Below are 17,989 nucleotides of genomic sequence, written 5' to 3'. Positions count from 1 at the left end.
ACAGGGTGGACCATTTACGCCAGAGATTAGGAGAAATTTCTTCACCCAGAGAGTGGTCAGCCTGTGGAATTTGCCATCACAGAATGAGGCCAAAACACTGAATGTTTTCAAGAAGCAGTAGAAAATAGCACTTGAGGTGAAGGGGAAAAAGGATATGGGAAGGTGGTGGGGTCAGGCTATTCAATTGAATGATCAGCCATGATCATAATGAATAGCGGAGCAGGCTTGAAGGGCTAGAAGGGCCTCCTACTCCTGTGTTCTAAGTTTCTGTGGACAACTTTGTGTTAGAACATTGGAAAATGCTGACTTGGAAAAACAAATCTGCAAGAATCAAGATACTGAGTCATTTTCTTCGACCGCTCTCCCCTGCCCATTCCTACTTTATCAGCAACAGCTACAAACCTCTGTCATGGAGGTTGAGATAATCTATTCAGTTACCTCTGGTGTAACACTTCCCCTTGTCCACTAGGCCATTCTTGCCCAATTGTTGACTCCTGCCACAGCTCTGAACCTATTTCCAATAACTCGCCTAGCTCCATCTGCACCCTCTCCCAGCTCAATTGCTCCAAGATGTCCATCTCCTGCTTTTTCAAGCCTATTCCTATTACACCGCTGAGCACCAAACTTCCCTTCCTGGCTCCTATGAGGGATGACATGAGAAATATTCCTCCTCATCCATTATTGTCGCCCTCTTTTTCAGAACCACCATTCATCACCCTTCCCTGTGAAGAACCAACCCTCAAACTTTCCATCCATTTTTGGAAAGTCTCACTCCAGCAACAACTTCCCTTCTTGTTACAATATCCTTGATTGTACTGGCACCTCCCCCAAATCTTTGTCTTTCCCACAACTTAATGTTTTGATCTTCGCAATGACACTTCCACCTGTAATAAGTCCACGGAGGCGAGAGTCCCATCACCAAAAGTTCATTTATTTACAAGATCTCACTATACATCAGAGTGCACCCAGTGTGCTACTGCTCAAAGCCTGTGTCCATCATGATTCTCTAAGTAAACTAAAAAACCTTCTGCCCTTACTCAGTCCGTATCCCTCTATTTCCTCCCTATTCATGTACCCATCCAGGTGCCTCTTAAGTGTTGCTAATGTGCCTGCTTGCACCAAATTCACCCACCACTCTCTGCGTGAAAAACTTCCCTGTAAACTTTCCCCCTCTCACCTTGAGCCTGTTCTCATGAGGAGAACATGCAGACTCCGCACAGACACCCAAGGCCAGAATTGAGCCAGGACCCCTGGCACTGTGAGGCAGCAGTGCTAACCACTGTGCCACCATGCTGCCCATGCCTTTGGTTTTCCCAGTGAATCCGTTGCAAACTCTGTACCCTTGCCATGGATTTGATTCACCTCCCCAGGCCCCATCTTAAATTGGGGTTGACTATTTGAGAACATCAGCGTCCTATTCGAGTCCAAACTAAGTTTCCAACCTCCGATCCACTCCACCACCACGGCGGCCCACTTCAATCTCCACCCCAGTCCATCTATTGCTGTAAGTCCATTTAAGGGGGATGTTTGACTAAGCAGCCTACAGGTCTACTTAACAAAGAATCTGATTCTTGGCTGGACAAGGAATGATCAAGAAAATTGTGCGTACAAATATATCGCCGTTCCTTTGCAGTCGCCGGGTCAAAATCCTGGAATTCCCTCCCCAACGGCATTGAATCAGCCCACAGAACATGGACTGCAGTGATTCAAGAAGGCGGCTCACCACCACCTTCTCAAGGGCAACTAGGATGGACAACAACTGCTGGCCAGCCAGCGATGCCCATGTCCCACAAATGAATAAAAACAAGTGTCTGGCAAGTTAGGGTGAAAACATTCTTAAAGGCAACACTTTCAGAATAAAAAAGTGGAATGATCCAAAACACCAGCAACAATAAAGACTGGTGAAGATCACACTGAAGAAGGTAGGAATTATTTTATCCAGATAGGTGGAGGAGAGAAAGCGGCAGGAAGTTCACTCAGTCAGATAGAAGGTAGTTACATCAGCTCAGGGACATGGGTGAGCCTGACACACTGCTTTTGATGTCCCAAAGCAGTGACTGCCCCACTACATAGATTTTGTGAATGCCTTTTCTTTAACCTGCATTCAGCAGTAGCAAGTGACTCCCCAAAGTGGTCCGCACACCTTGTGTGTTGGAACATAAACACTTGAATATAAAGACAATGATTGAGTCATTTAGTTTCTGCTGGCTAAATATTATTATGCTCTGAGGTAATAAATTTGTGTTGAAAGATTAAAGAGAAAAAAGGCCTCACCTGCCACAACGCCAGGGACCCAGGTTCAATTTTACGGCTTGGGTCATTGTCCGTGCGGAGTCTGAGAGTTCTCCCCATATCTGTGTGGGCTTCCTCTGGTTCCCTCCCACAGCCCAAAAGACGTGCTAGTTAGATGTATTGGCCGTGCTAAATTCTCCCTCAGTGTACCCGAACAGGCGCCGGAGTGTGGCGACTCGGGGATTTTCACAGTAACTTCATTGCGGTGTTAATGTAAATCTACTTGTGACAATAATAAACTTTAAACTAATGCAGGAAACAGGGCATCTTGTGCATGGCAAGATACCAGCAGCAATGAACAAATCATATGTTTATTTTTAGTAACATTGGCGAGGGGGTAAATATCAACCAGCATACTCCAGAGAATTCCTCTGACCTTAGAAGAATGCCATGGGATCTGAGGGCTGTTACGGCCTTTAATTAACAGAAGGGACGTCCGACAGTGCAGTATTCCTTCAGTATTGCACTGGATTGGGACTGGAACCCACGACCTTGTAACTACAGAGGTGGGCATGCTACCCACTGAGCCACAGCTGACACCACAGGGGAATAAAAGGAAAAAAGAGCGGAAGTGTACGCAAAATTTATATCATGGAACATCCTAGAACAAACAAGTTCAGTGTTCTCCAGTGTGACCCTTGCTTTGCAGCAAGTTCCCATGCAGTAGTCATACATTCCAGTTGACTGGGAGTGCTTTCACTTCAAGCCTGCATTGGAGGCGGGAGTGTGTAGGCAGGTGCCTCTAAACAGAGCTCATTATACAGCTAGTCTAATTAAAAAATTCCAATTGTGCTGCCACTAAAGGAGGCGGATTCATATGTTGACATTTAAAAAGCTTTTAAGGAATTTTAGCTGCTTCAGTCTCATGACTAAGTTTATTCAGTGGCACTAACTTTTAAGTTTATTTATTTGTCACAAGTAGGCTTACATTAACACTGCAATGAAGTCACTGTGAAAATCCCCTAGACGCCACACTCCTGTTCGGGTACACTGAGGGAGAATTTAGCATGGCCAATGCACCTAACCAGCACGTCTTTTGGACTGTGGGTGGAAACCCACACAGACAGAAGGAGAATATGCAGACTCTGGACAGACAGTGACCCAAGCTGAGAATCGAACCCAGGCCCCTGGCGCTGTGAGACAGCAGTGCTAACTACTGGGCCACATAATCTTTGAACTTCTTCTCCAAAGAAAAAAAAAGTGACCTGACCACAAACAAAGAAGGATCAACGTATTTAGACATTCAATCTTCTTTCAGACTTTGAAAAGAAAAGGTGCAATTGATCAATGAGAAACCTATACTTATTCTAGGGGAATTCTTTTTAAATTCACATGAGCTCCACCCAAAGAGAATCACAAGACGATTGGTTAGTGACCTCATACAATTGGATGCAAACAGTTGATCTCAAATGGATGATCAGAACTAATTTTAAATGACTTGTAGTCATATAGAACCTTCAACATGAGAAATCATCCCAAGACATTTCGTACCGGGACTTGATGGTTTCCGTTATAAGGAGAGGCTGGATATGGAGGAGGCTTAGGAGTGATCTTATAGAGGTCTATAAAATAATGAGGGGCACAGATCAGCCAGATAGTCAGCATCTTTTCCCAACGGTAGAGGAGTCTAAAACTAGAGGGCATAGGTTTAAGGTGAGAGGAGATAGATACAAAGGGGTCCAGAGGGGCAATTTTTTCACGCAGAGGGTGGTGAGTGTCTGGAACAAGCTGCCAGAGGTAATAGTAGAGGCGGGTACAATTTTGTCTTTTAAAAAGCATTTAGAGTTACATGGGTAAGATGGGTATTGAGGGATATGGGCCAAATGCGGGCAATTGAGACTAGCTTAGTGGATTCAAAAAAAAGGGTGGCATGGACAAGTTGGGCCGAAGGGCCTGTTTCCATGATGTAAACCTCTATGACCCTATATTGGAGCATTATCAGATACAATTGACACTGAGCTACATAGGATAGGGAGAACAAAAGCCTTTAAAGAAGCAACATAAAAGCAAAGAGAGAGAACTGCAGAACTGAAGACATGATCTTTGATGTTGAAGTGATGAAAATGGGTGATATGTAAAACTGGAGGAACAAGGGTTGCAGAAAGAGGGAAAAGGTGAGGTCATGGAGGGATTCAAACACACAATGAGAATATTCAAATTTGTGTCATCAATAGAGCTGAAGTTATTGTAGGCCTGCATGACGATACCGTGCCTTTAAGAAATGTAATTTAGTCATATTTCTGCACAGAATGTGTTTGGTCCCCTCCATTTTAATCGGAGCTGTTCTGTCTGTATGCAGCAGCAGAGTGTTGCTGCTGCAGCTGCATAATTGATCTCAATTACTACAATTTTTGTTTTGATCTGAAATGATGCAGGGTTCTGCTGTTTTGTGTTTTCCTCTGGGATATTGCAGAGTAGGGCTTGATTAGGTTGATTGACAGATAAGGTCATATGACTGGGTGGGGTTAGGCTTTCCCAAAGAATACAAAGCAGTCTGCCTTTTAGGATCTTTAGAGTTTGCTTTCTCTCTTTGAAGTGGAGACTGGAATCTGCCAGGAAATAAGTCTCTTTCTCTGAGATTCTGCTGTCTGGAGGTGGGGCTTTCTTTGGAAGTTGCTGCATGAGAATGAGAAGACAAATGTCTGTCTGGATCACTCTCCAGAAGTGTCAAAAGGCCAGAAATCTGGTGGCTACATAAGTATATTTGGTTTCCTGTGCTAATTGGTTCTAAAGAAGGGATTTATGTCTATGTGGGGATACTACTAAATTGGAACAGAGATGACTAACTGTTAAGAATTATATTTTTCATGTTTAAGTCTTTCAATTGGTCTTTTTGATATATTCTGTGTTCTTAAATAAATTTGGTTTTGATAAAAGCTTCCTAGTGGGTCACTTGAATCATAGCTGGAGTGAAACACCTTATGCTCACCCTAATGCCAAAATCAAATATAAAAGTCTGGGCTAACTTCATAAAATGTCCTGGAGTTTCTGATCTGGTCCTCAACACAAATCAGTGAGCACTTGAATAATGGGTGATCAAGTTAAAATACAGGTAACCGAGTTCTTCTTGAGCTCAAGTTCAGAGGATGGGAAGGTTGGAGGCTGGCCAGATGGGCATTGTAATAGTCAAGCCTGAAAGTAACCAAGATAGAGATGTGGGTTTCAACTGAGGCATGGGCGGACAGCCAATGTTAAAACAAAAAGTGTCTTTAAAGCTTTAACCTGGCCCCAGCATAAACTGAAAGTAGCAATAACTGAAACACAATGTTGAATGGAAATGTACGGGCTGCAGTTCAGTGATTATACCCCAATATTCCAGCACAACTACAACAGGCCAGTATAGTCCTGTATGGAGCAGCCACCATTCCTGACATTTCATTCACTTGTACTTCTCAGTAACAGGCTATAGAGGGACGCACTCAGGAAGGTCTCCATGTTGCCTAGTCACTGCAGGTGGTATGTGTAGAAAAAACAAAATATAAAGATCGCAAGATGACGAGAAAAAAATCTGTGGAGTCAATGCATGAAACCAAGTACCAATTAGCAGTCCACATTACCGTATGCTAATACGTTAGGGAATTAAAAAGAGTTTCGGGAAAGGTTGCTCCAATGCAGAAACCAATTTCAGCAGTCCAAGTGGCACGTACAAACATTCCAAATCACAAATAATTTGAACAAAGAATCCATTCCTCAAAGCTTACCCTGTAATGTGGAAATGGTGTTATCCAGGAAGGTACATGTTGTCTCTTATTGAAACCACACCATCACTTACACTGGTTGCATTATTACTGATGCAGATTGTATTTTGGATGAACAATAGGCCAACCCAATACGTAATACTAATTGATTGAACAGTGTCAAGTTTAATATAAAGTTGTGACTTAATACAAGTGTAATACACAAAATTAAAGACTGCTTTTGGGAGCAAAATGTCCACTGAAATTTCCAAATCAGGGCCCATATCCGATACTAAAATTTAAAGTGACATTTACATCTCGCCAGCTCTAAACAGAGGCTCCTTACAGAATCTGCATTACCATTTTTTCATACATTAATTCCATACAATGTATATTAAAAACAAGGATAATTAATATAATGCATGTTAATTCCATACAACGTATTTGAAAACCCATCTATTTCACTAATCTCCTTTAGGGAAGGAAATCTACCGTCCTTACCTGGTCTGGCCTACATGTGATTCCAGAGCCACAGCAATGTCACAAGTAGGTTTACATTCACGCTGCAATAAAGTTACTGTGAAAATCCCCTAGTCGCCACATTCCAGCGCCTGTTCGGATACACAGAGAGAATTTAGCATGGCCAATGCACCTAACCAGCATGTTTTTCGGACTATGGGAGGAAACTGGAGCACCCAAAAGAAACCCACGCAGACACAGGGAGAACGTGCAAACTCCACACAGACAGTGACCCAAGTTGGGAACCGACTGTGAGGCAGCAGTGCTAACCACTGTGTCACCCATGTGGTTGCCTCTGGCAACTAGGGATGGACAATAGTGATTCACTAAACTTGTGACTAAAGAATGTCATTTATGACAAATATCTCAAGAGTAACTTGCATCATAGGAGGCCATTCAACCTATCGAGTCCATGCCAACTCCCCAGAAAGCAATCCAGTCAGTCCCACTCCCCGAAACCCTGTCTCCTGCAAGTGGCCATTCAATTTCCTTTGAATATAATTGACTGCTTTCTCCTCCAGCACCCTCATGGGTAGCAAGTTCCAGGTGGTTCCACCACTCGCTGCATGAAAAAAAATCTCAATGATACTTTCACAGTGAAAAATACTGCTTGGGACAGACTGGACATTCAATGGTCTATTAAACATCAAAATCTGTCAAAACAGTCAACAGCGGATGGAACTGATATTTTAAAAATAAATTTGTTTAACAACTGCAGACAATGTACCACAATGTAGGCGACCAGTGTTAATCCATCACGAGGGACAAGCATTAAACAGAAAGAGAAAAAAAAGCTTGTTATGCTTTGTCCCAGATTATCTACACAGTTGCCGACTAATTCACCTAATGTTGGACCTACGGGGTACCTGCAGACACTCAGCATTATTTAATCAAGCTTAATTGTATAGCCCCAGTATGAATGTTTCAGAAAATTCAAACTTAAAAGCAACATCAAACTCATATCAAGTGTGAAGAGGGAACGCCGGAGGAAAAGACACTTTAGGAACAGATTTATTGTGATATGAATGCATTGGAACAAAGAGCCAAGATTCCACTGCCGATGCATCATACAAGTCTGTCCCTTGGAGAGTGCAGCAACTGCTATTTCCACAGCTGACTCTCCTGGCTACATTATACAACAGCTGAGATGAGATCTAATTTTATTCATTTACAATTTAATCCTGTTTAATGGATTAAAATAGTGAACGCGTCCATAACAGACAATGCCAATACACTGTGCGACACTGCCAGGTTCTGACAATCCACAACAACTTCCATTTGTATAGCACCTTGAACGTGGTAAAGCACCCCAAGGCACTTCTCAGGAATGTCATCTAACAGAAATTGGCACTGATCTACACAAGCGAGTATTAGGTCAGGTGACCTTAAACGTGGTCAAGGAGTGAAAGGAATATCCACAATGCATCCCAAATACATCCGTGATGTTAACTTTATTTAGTAAACACACTGTCTCAACTTAAAGAAAACTGACCACTCCCTAGTTTCCTACATGGACATTTTACTTAACACTCCTCAGAAGGCTCAATACGTAAAGATAAAGGGACGGCACGGTGGTTAGCACTGCTGCCTCACAGTGCCAGGGACCCGGGTTCAATTCCCGGCTTGGGTCACTTTCTATGTGGAGTTTGCACATTTTCCCCGTGTTTCCTCCGGGTGCTCTGGTTTCCTCCCACAGTCCAAAGATGTGCGAGTCAGGTTGATTGGCCATGCTAAATTGCCACTTAATGTCAGGGGGGCTAGCAAGGTAAATATGTGGGGCTACGGGGATAGGAGCTGGGTGGGATTGCAGCTGGGTGGGTTGGTGCAGACTCAATGAGCCGAATGGCCTCCTTCTGCACTGTAAGGATTCTATGATATCAAGTGGGAAATAAATCTCAACCAGGGTGGGATGAGTGAACATGGCCTTGGAAAGGAATTGGAAGTCAACTTGAGTTCTAATTCCTGAACAGTGACCCTGGCGCTGCAGGATGCGATCAGGGCAGCCATAATGCTTCACAGTCAAGACTATGCTTATTGAGAATGAGCACTTAGTTACGGTACCAGATGCTTGTCGGTTTGTGTAGGACTGGACCCTGTGCCATCAGCAGCTTCAGAGGGCTGACAGAAGCTGAAGGTGGCGGGGGGGGCGGTAGCAAGAAGGAAAGAAAGAGAAGAAAGGAAAAAAAACACCCCCTGTTCCAAAACACCCCAGGAGCGTGCTACAAAAAAAAATGATTGGGCTGCTCCTAGTGTAAAACAGTACTCCTCTGTCAAGTAAAGTCAACAGTTCAAATGTTACTTGTCAACAGAGATTCTATTGCTTGTGAACATACAGCATCCATTCTGATACTCACCCAGAAATAAACAGGCAGCGCACAAAACTGTTATTTGTTAACTTGCGGGGGGGGGGGCAAAAAAAAAATCAAGAACCAAAGGCAATTGAGAGACTTTTTTTGGAAATAAATGCAGCAATTGTTATGGTCAATAACATACCGTCTGAAAGGGCAGCGGGAACAGATTCAACAACAGCTTTCAAACGGAAAACTGGATAAATGGTGGAAGGGAGAACATTTATGGGGGGGGGGGGAGGAATGTGGCTCATTGGATAATTCTATCCAAGAGTCAGTACAGGCTCGATGGGCCGAAGAGCATGCATCAGCGCTGCGAGCTTCTATTCTATTTTGCTGTCATCAATCTGCCAACGCAGTGACAACACAGCCTCAACTGTTCCCTGCTCTGCACAGGGTAGCACTTCACTGCATTGAGCAACACAAAGGTGTCCTCATTTCTTCATAAAACCGCCTGACAGACTTAATTCCCAGTTGGTGGGGGGAGTGGGGGCGGGTGAATAAAAAGTCGCATCATTTCGCCCCCAGTTGATCCAATGACTAAGCAGAATTATCATCACCTCACAGAACAATTCCAGTCTCTCTCTCTGGGAGATGGGACACTCACAAAATGCAGCAGTTCCGGGCTACTGGGTACAATCCTGCCACAGCATGTGTGTCACATTGAGACAGGAGGCGTTAAGGGCCATTTGACTGCTATCAGTAAGGAGCTCAAGTGTGACACATCACAGGCCAAGGAATGGGCAGATTTCTCAAACGCATCTGATTTGGTAGGTCTGGCCAAACTGGGACACAGATGATGTTTATTATTATTTATAGAAAGTTAGATACCAATAGAGGGGGGAAAAAGTAAAAATCCAGGCTGGCATCATAAGGCGGGAGGACTAAGAAAATAAATCTCAGTCTCTGGAATTATATTTCTGTACACACACCGCAAGCACATCCTCTCTCTCATACACACACACACACAAACACACAATATTTGCATCTGAAGCAGCCACGGATAAAGAAATGGACCGCAGTGCTGACAAACGTTTCACTTAGTCGTTATTAAGGACGGACCATAAGGAAAAAGGGAGAGACAGGGGGGAGAAACCGTTAGCTTAAAGCCTTGGCAAAGCGGATTTACCTTTGTAGCGTTCCAACACGTCTTCATAAGCCTGCAGATATTCCAGTTCGTCGACATAACGGTAAGCAGCGGGAGAGAGAGCCGGACTGTAGCCGGCCATGGGTGCTGGAGGGAGCGGCCGGCTCTCCAATTCTCCTTTCAACTTGGAGAGAAGGTCTGACACACACACACACAGTGAGGGCTGGGAACTTGGCAGAGCCAGGCGCCGGGGGCGAGCTGTGTGGATAGGACCGCCCCAGAATGGGCAGCTCCAGTTAAGCCCTGCCCTTATCCTTTCGCATGAATCCCCTCCCTCCCAACAGACTTGTATATATAGGGGGCGAGAGAGAGAGACAAGCCATGGGCGCAGGCTCCGGTCACTACTTCCCCCTTGCTTCCTCTCTCATTTAAAAAAAAAATCACAAATCATTGTCTCAACACTATCTCTCCCCCTCTCTCAAAAACCCAGCCCCAGTCCTGACCCACAGACATTCCCCAACCTTAACTCTAATCCAAAATGAGCCCCCCCCCCCCACACACACACACACACAGATGCACCCCTATAAGATGGGGTGAGGGGCTCCATCACAGACCAGAAACATTTGAATGGCATTGCTTTCCATGTTACTGTTTAAACAGCCCGCAGAAGATGGCGTGGAGGGGTCTCTCCTGTTGTCTAAAGGAGATTGTCTGAGACTGAGAGGAGACGAATGGAATTATCCCACCACAATGATCAATGCACATTTACAGATTGTCTTTTTAGACATTTACGTGGAAATACTTTAGAATGGAGCAAAATTACTAACAAAAAAATCGGTTTTCAAAATATTTATATTTATAAATTAAACCCAATGCTAGCATGTCTGGGTGTAGAACAGCTACAGACAGACCGTTAGTTCATCACTGACTAGACTGGGTGAAGGTTGGACACCTGGTTAATGGGGAAAGAAAGGTAACAGAACAATTAACCCTTCAGACACAATCTGTGGGAGGGAATTGTCCACACTGAATTGAACCCAAGCGGTTCTGTATTTCCAGCAGTGTGTTATATTACAGTACATTCGCATATTATATTCCTGGTCTGTTCTGTTAGTGCATTAGATGTGAACATCGGTAATAGATGCGATGTATGTATCAGAGGAGCCAAGAAGTCGTATTTATTAGACCACATCGGTCCATAATTGTAAATCAGACAGCTGTGTGATTCTAATGGGGAATAAAACGAAAGTAAAAATGCAGTTGTCGACTACACACAAACACACACCTCAATTAAATCATTGTTCCAATTCAATAGAAAAAAAATGATAGCTTTCGGCTAGAAAACGAGATTGAGCCATAAGGCTGGAGAATCCTACGGTTTTTAATGCATAAGAAGACTCCCCATTGCACACGGCGCTCCAGATTTTTTGAAATGACAAATCATTAAAGAAAGCCTCCTCACCGGCTATCCTGAGAACGGCTCTCTCAGCCGGGTCCAGCACCGAGCCCCCGTGGATTTTCCTCTTGGACCTCTCGTGTTTGGGCAGGTTCCACGGCAGTGTGTCCCCGGGAGCCGGCGACACAGTCCCCGATCTCTGGCCAGAGTCATCCTCCTCGTCGGAATAGTCGGCAGAAGACATGGAACAGGGGCGAGAGCTGCTCCCGACACTCTGCACCGAGACAGAGAAAGAGACAGACAAAAGACCAAAATGAAACACACACAGACAGCCAGACACCGAGACATCCACTGGTGCGCAAGTGATGAGTAGGGCACCTGATCTAAACCATTTTTTTTACCAATCTGCAATCAACCACTCACCTATAATCTGTATTTTCCTTTCTCTTTAATCAATAGACCTTGATAAAGGATGTGTTTCCTTTCCAAAACACACGACTGATTTTATGTTAACGATTAACACACACATGAACATGTAAGGCTGGTGGACATTTCTACTGACAAATAAATTGTATTTGTCTCCCCCAACAGGGCTAGGACAGACTTACCATGGCTCACAGGAAGCGATTGTTTCACCAATATTCCTTTTGTTGATGTAGATTCCTGATTGTGTTTTTTTAAATAGTTATTATTCCCATTGTACGCCCAGGAGAAGAATGAGCAATGCCCTGTTTCCTTCTCTCTCTCTCCTCACTGAGCACCAGCTGCTGAAGGCAAACCCTCCCTAGAGTATGCAAGCTGCCGAGATGAGTGCTTTTGAAGCCATCCGTGGGATCATCCACACTGGTCAAATGAAGGCTGCCGCCGCTTCCCCAACCCGCAGTTCCGGCCAGAGGGGACTTAGGCTTCAGTGCATCACTCGGTGACTCACCACTTTGCTGTTAACTTCTGTCCTCCCCTCTCTAAGACCGCACAATAATGCCTTTTGTCTACCCCAACGTTGAGAGACACAGCATCATTTATTAGCTACAAGGGATGCACTGCTCTGCTGGTACATTTGCAGAAAAAAAAATCCCCTATGCTCCTCACATTCAATGGGCGAATTAACCAACTCTTGTTTCTCCCACAGGCCAGTCCCCCCCCCCCCCCCCCCAAGTGGGTGCCAACTCAGCAGCGATTGGCTGCACCTTGCTGTCAATCCCGAGGAAGGGAGGCTGTGCTTTGGTACACTGACAGTCACTGGCCGTGTCCCAGACACTTCCCTGCATCACAAAAGGCAATCAAGGCATAAAGGGAGGCAGTAAATACCCGGAAATGAACACGGATTCAGAAGTGAACCACATTTATTATTGCCACGCCTCCTCGTGTCACCAGGAGAAAGACTGGTTGTGTTGCATGTTCACACTTCAGAGGGGATGATTCTCCTTTTTGGTAATACCGGGGCAATAGGACTAATTGGACAGCGCTTTTAGAACAGATGTCATTGGCATGGTGGGCTGAATAGCCTCCTTTCTGTGCTGTATCATTTTAGAGTGAATCTACCACCCCCACCCCCACTTGACCCATTGACAATAGAACATCCCAGGGTGAAAGTCGAATTCTATCAAATATATAGTAACATCTAGTCAACATAGCAGAAACAAGCCATTCACAAGGACTAGCCTGCACTCAGAATCCCTACAGTGCAGAAGGAGGCCATTTGGCCCATCGAGTCTGCACCAACAACAATCCCACGAGGCCCGATCCCTGTAACCCCACGTATTTACCCTAGCTAGTACACCTGACACTAAGGGTCAATTTAGCATGGCCAATCAACCTAACCCACACATCTTTGGACTGTGGAGGAAACCCACGCAGACACGGGGAGAACGTGCAACCCAAGGCTGGAATTGAATCAGGGTCCCTGGTGCTGTGAGGCAGCTGCGCCAACCACTGTGCCACTCTTGATCATGTTTCACACAAACCTCTTCCCACCTCTCTTCATCTGATGGAGATGGGCAATAGAAGTGGAGTTGAGGGACAAGATCAGATGGAGGATGCCTTTGAGGGGATGTATGGCCCCCTCCTGACTGATGCTCTTATGCTTTTTTTCCCAAGACTGAGTCAGATAGATTCTTGACTGACAAGGGAATGGAAGGGTATCGGGGGCAGACAGGAAAGTGCAGTTGAGGCCACACTCAGATCAGCCAGGGTCTTAGTGAACGGCAGAGCAGAACCAATGGTCAGATGTATGTTCTTCATACCATCCAGGACAAAACAGTCCGCTTGATCAACACCCCAGCCACAAAGAGATCTTTCTCTACACCCTAGCTATGACTGTAACACTATAGTCAGCACGGTGGCTCAGTGGTTAGCACTGCTGCCTCACAGCACCAGGGACCTGGGTTCGATTCCGGGCTTGGGTCACTGTCTGTGCAGAGTTTGCACGTTCTCCCCATGTCTGTGTGGTTTCCGCCGGGTGCTCTGGTTTCTTCCCACGGTCCGAAAGATATGCGGGTTAAATGGATTGGCCATGCTAGTGTCAGGGGGCTGTAGTGTCAGGGGGAATAGCTAGGGTAAGTGCATGGGGTTATGGGGTTAGGGCTTGAGTGGGATTGTGCAGACTCGATTGGCTGAATGGCCTCCTTCTGCACTCTATGATTCTGTATTCTTCACCCTCTCCTTTCCCTATCTACTCTATGAATAGTATGCTTTGTCAGTATAGTGTGCAAGAAACAAATGTTTTCACTATATACCAATACATGTGACAATAGTAAATCAAATCAATTCAAAAATATTCACTCCCTCTCCCATTGATGCACAGTAGCAGCAGAGTGTGCCATCTACAAAGATGCACTGCAGCAACTCACCAAGGTTCCTTCAGTAGCACCTTCCAACCCCATGACAGTCACCATCTAGAAGGGCAAGGGCAGCAGATAAATGGGAACACCATCAACTGGAAGTTGCCCTCCAAGCCACTCACCATCCTGACCTGGGAATATATCACCATTCTTTCACAGTCACAGGGGTCAAAATCTTGGAACTCCCTCTTTAACTGCACTGTAGGCTTACCTACACCTCATGTACTGCAGCAGTTTAAGAAGGCAGCTCATCATCTTCTCATGGGCAATTGGAAATGGACAATAAAAGCTACCTATTCAGTAATACCCACATTCCGTAAATAAACTTTAAAAATCCGAGCCAGCATAATTTTCTAGTCCTTTCTACCCCGTGTTTATTTCCTTTCACTATGAACTCTTCAATAATGTTTTCTTGAATATCAAGTCAGTCCAACTATATATAATTTGAACAGAAGGAATGAAATCAAATTCTCCCTTTCAAACATGTATTAGCAAATTGCAACATATCGAAATTACAGAAGGAAATAACTTGAAGAGGAAATATGGTTGTAGGAAAAATATCACTGCTGGGAATTTTTGTCGAACAGCAGTGGATCACACAAGCTTTTTACAGTTTTTATGAACGCAAACTGTTTTGTGATTCAAAGCATTTACAAAGGTAAAGTCAAAATCATTTGATCCTCAACATTACCCAGATGGTCTAATATATCAATTTTAAAAATCAGAACATGTTCCACTGTCTAATTCAGGGCAATACCACAGAGAGTACCTAGCCAGGTACCCTTACAAGGCATTGCATTTGAGCTTCTGTTGGTTGCAGCCATAGAAGGAGGCCATTCGGCCCATTCATGTGCCAGTTCTTTGAAGGAGCTATCTAATCAATCCCACTCCCTGCCCTCTCCCCAGGGTCCTATATATTCCACCCCCCTCACTATTTTCGAATCCAATTCCATTTGAAATCTGCTTTAACGTCATGTCCAGACAAGGTATTTTGTTACATAATTCAAATATGTCAAGTAAAACATTGATTATCATAGAATCCATCCAGAAGGTGGCCATTTGGCCCATCGAGTATATACCAACCACAATTCTACCCAGGCCTTATCCCTGTAACCCCATACATTTATCCTGCTAATCCCCCTGACATAGGGTCAATTTTAGCATGTCCAATCAACCTAACCCGCACATCTTTGGATTTATCCTTGGACTTGGGCTTACAATTATGTGTTATATCATATTATTACGGTTTAAAACTTTGATTTCCAAACAAGAAGTACAAACCAATTTTTCCCCCAAAGTGGGTCTGGGGAGGGGGGGGGGGGGGGGGGGGGAGTCAGTGCTATTGTCACTGGAGTAATATTCTAGACACCCAGGATAATGCTCAGGGTTCGAATCCCACTACAACAGATAGGGAAATCTGAATTGAATACAAATCTGGAATTAAAAGTCTAATGATGACCATTGTCGATTGTCGTAAAGAAAAACCCATCTGGTTCACTAATGTCTTTTAGGGGAGGAAATCTGCCATCCTTACCTGGTCTGGCCTACATGTGACTCCAGATGCACAGCAATGTGGTTGAATCTTAAAGGTCCCCTCAAAGGCAAATAGGGATGGACAATAAATGCTGACCCAGCCAGTGGTGCCCACATTCAATTAAAAAAAGATTGCTTGGTCGTATAAGAGAGTATAGCAGCAAGTGGCCCATAAAGATGTTAACTGTGCTACAAAAAAGCCACAAAGAAATGCCAGGAGTTGACCCAACATCTTCATGTATGAAGATCGTGTCCTACAAGCCTCATCAATAAATTAATCAACAACCCTGTATCCTGAGAGATGGGGAGGTGAAGGTCAGAAGTTTAATTTGCCAATCGCCACTCTCCCACCCTGCATCGAGATACACCGCATCTGGCAGCGGCACTTACTCCCCTTGGTCTGCCTGTGGGCACACTCACCGCTCTGCGTGTTGGGGTTCCCTGTACAGAGTGGTAAAACTCCGCCTGCACTCGGCTGCTCCGTTTGAGTTTCCTCCGCCTCACCAGATGTTCCTGGTCGCTCTCGGGTATCTCCACCAGAGGCTTGGACTCGTCCGATACTCGCAACCTGCTGCTTCTCCTGCCATGCCGCGGACTGTGTCGAAAACCCTGCCGAGAAAATCACAAGGACAACACAAGGTGTGTGCGTTAAAAGTAGAGTTTTGCTTGGCCAGCACTATGATAAGCACAATTAGTAAAGTGCAGGGGGTGGGGGAGTTCCACATTGCTCCTAAGCAACACCTTTATAAGATATTAATTACACAGAACAGAATAAAACTTGGAACGAGGATAAGGATGTTGGCTCATCCAAACATGACACCTACACATTCAGGTTTTTTTTTTGTCTTCAAATTTAACGATCGGCTCTCTCAATGCTCATTGAGTGACATGGCAAGTTGTGGAGCAGAACATTGCAAAGGGACTTGATGGATATGGGGTGGCACGGTGCCACAATGGTTAGCTCCGCTGCCTCACAGCGCCAGGGACCCGGGTTCGATTCACAGCTTGGGTCACTGTCTGTGCGGAATCTGCACCTTCTCCCCGTGTCTGAGTGGGTTTCCTCCGGGTGCTCCTGTTTCCTCCCACAGTCCGAAAGACATGCTGGTCAGGTGCATTGGCCGTGCTAAATTCTCCCTCAGTGTACCCAAACAGGTGCCGGAGTGTGGCATCTAGGGGATTTTCACAGTGGCTTCATTGCAGTAAGCCTACTTGTGACACTAATAAATAAACTTAATAACTTAAACTTAAGTGAGTGGGCAAACTGGTAAATGGTGTTAGGGAAATGTGGTCTCATCTATTTTGGACTCCCCCGACCCCCCAATAAAAAGGCAAATCAGAATATTTTCCAAGTGATCAGAAGGTAGGGACTGCAGAGGAGCAAGGAGAGAGTTACAGATTCACCTACAGAAATCATTAAATTCGACTGGACAGCGTCACAATCAATGGAATGTTGGCCCTTTCATCTCAGGAGTGTGATAGAGTTGCTCATGCAGCATAAAGCTCTGGTTAGACTGCATCTGGAGTACTGTGTGAAGCTCAGAAAGCATACAGGCCTGGAAGGGAATGCAGCATAGATTCACCAGAATAATAGGAGAGCTAAGATGGTTAAACCAAGAGGACATCATCACCCTCCATAATTGTGCAATGTTTTTAAGTTTAAGTTTATTTATTAATAAAATGAGCGGCATGGTGGCACAGTGGTTAGCATTGCTGCCTCACAGCGCCAGGGACCCGCGTTCAATTCTGGCCTCGGGTGACTGTGTGGAGTCTGCACATTCTCCCTGTGTCTGCATGGGTTTCCTCCAGGTGCTTTGGTTTTTTTCCCCACAGTCCAAAGATGTGCGGGTTAGGTTGATTTGCCATGATAAATTGCCTTTTCAGGGCAGCGGGGTTAGGAGGGTAAATATGTGGTGTTACGGGGATGAGACCTGGGGGGGATGGTTGTCAGTGCAGGTTTGATGGGCCAAATGGTCTCCTTCTGCACTGTAGATTCTATGATATTAGTTTCACAAGTAGGCTCACATTAACACTGCAATGAAGTCACTGTGAAAATCCCCTAGTCGCCACACTCCGGCGCCTGTTCGGGTACACTGAGGGAGAATTTAGCACGGCCAATGCATCTAACCAGCATGTCCTTCGGACTGTGGGAGGAAACTGAAGCACCCAGAGGAAACCCACGCAGACACGGGGAGAACATGCAGACTCCGCACAGGAGAAGAAGAAGGAGGCACATGACATGCATAGGCAGCTGGGATCAACTGAATCCCTTGGGGGTGTAGGAGTAGAGTTAAGAGAGA

General features: G+C 45.0%; 1 protein-coding gene across 12 annotated transcripts in view; it reads right to left on the bottom strand.

Annotated features, from left to right (window-relative positions):
- Positions 1 to 12,013, bottom strand: part of dst (dystonin) — a 653,330-nt gene extending 641,317 nt beyond the window's left edge. For 3 of the 12 annotated variants that reach the window (XM_078213316.1, XM_078213317.1, XM_078213325.1), the window contains exons 1-2: positions 11,928 to 12,009; positions 11,386 to 11,593 (exon numbers count right to left, since the gene is read on the bottom strand). In XM_078213316.1, coding sequence (XP_078069442.1) covers positions 11,386 to 11,593; positions 11,928 to 11,930 — 211 coding nt within the window. In that variant the 5' untranslated portion in view covers positions 11,931 to 12,009. Of the gene's footprint in view, positions 1 to 9,965; positions 10,157 to 11,385; positions 11,594 to 11,927 lie in introns of those variants that run through there. The other 9 variants (XM_078213319.1, XM_078213326.1, XM_078213328.1 and 6 more) reach the window with 6 other exon arrangements.
- Between the last annotated feature and the right edge of the window lie 5,976 nt (positions 12,014 to 17,989).

Source organism: Mustelus asterias, chromosome 5 (assembly GCF_964213995.1).
Source record: "Mustelus asterias chromosome 5, sMusAst1.hap1.1, whole genome shotgun sequence".
Classification (NCBI taxonomy): domain Eukaryota; kingdom Metazoa; phylum Chordata; class Chondrichthyes; order Carcharhiniformes; family Triakidae; genus Mustelus; species Mustelus asterias.
This window is presented reverse-complemented; position numbering and strand designations above follow the sequence as displayed.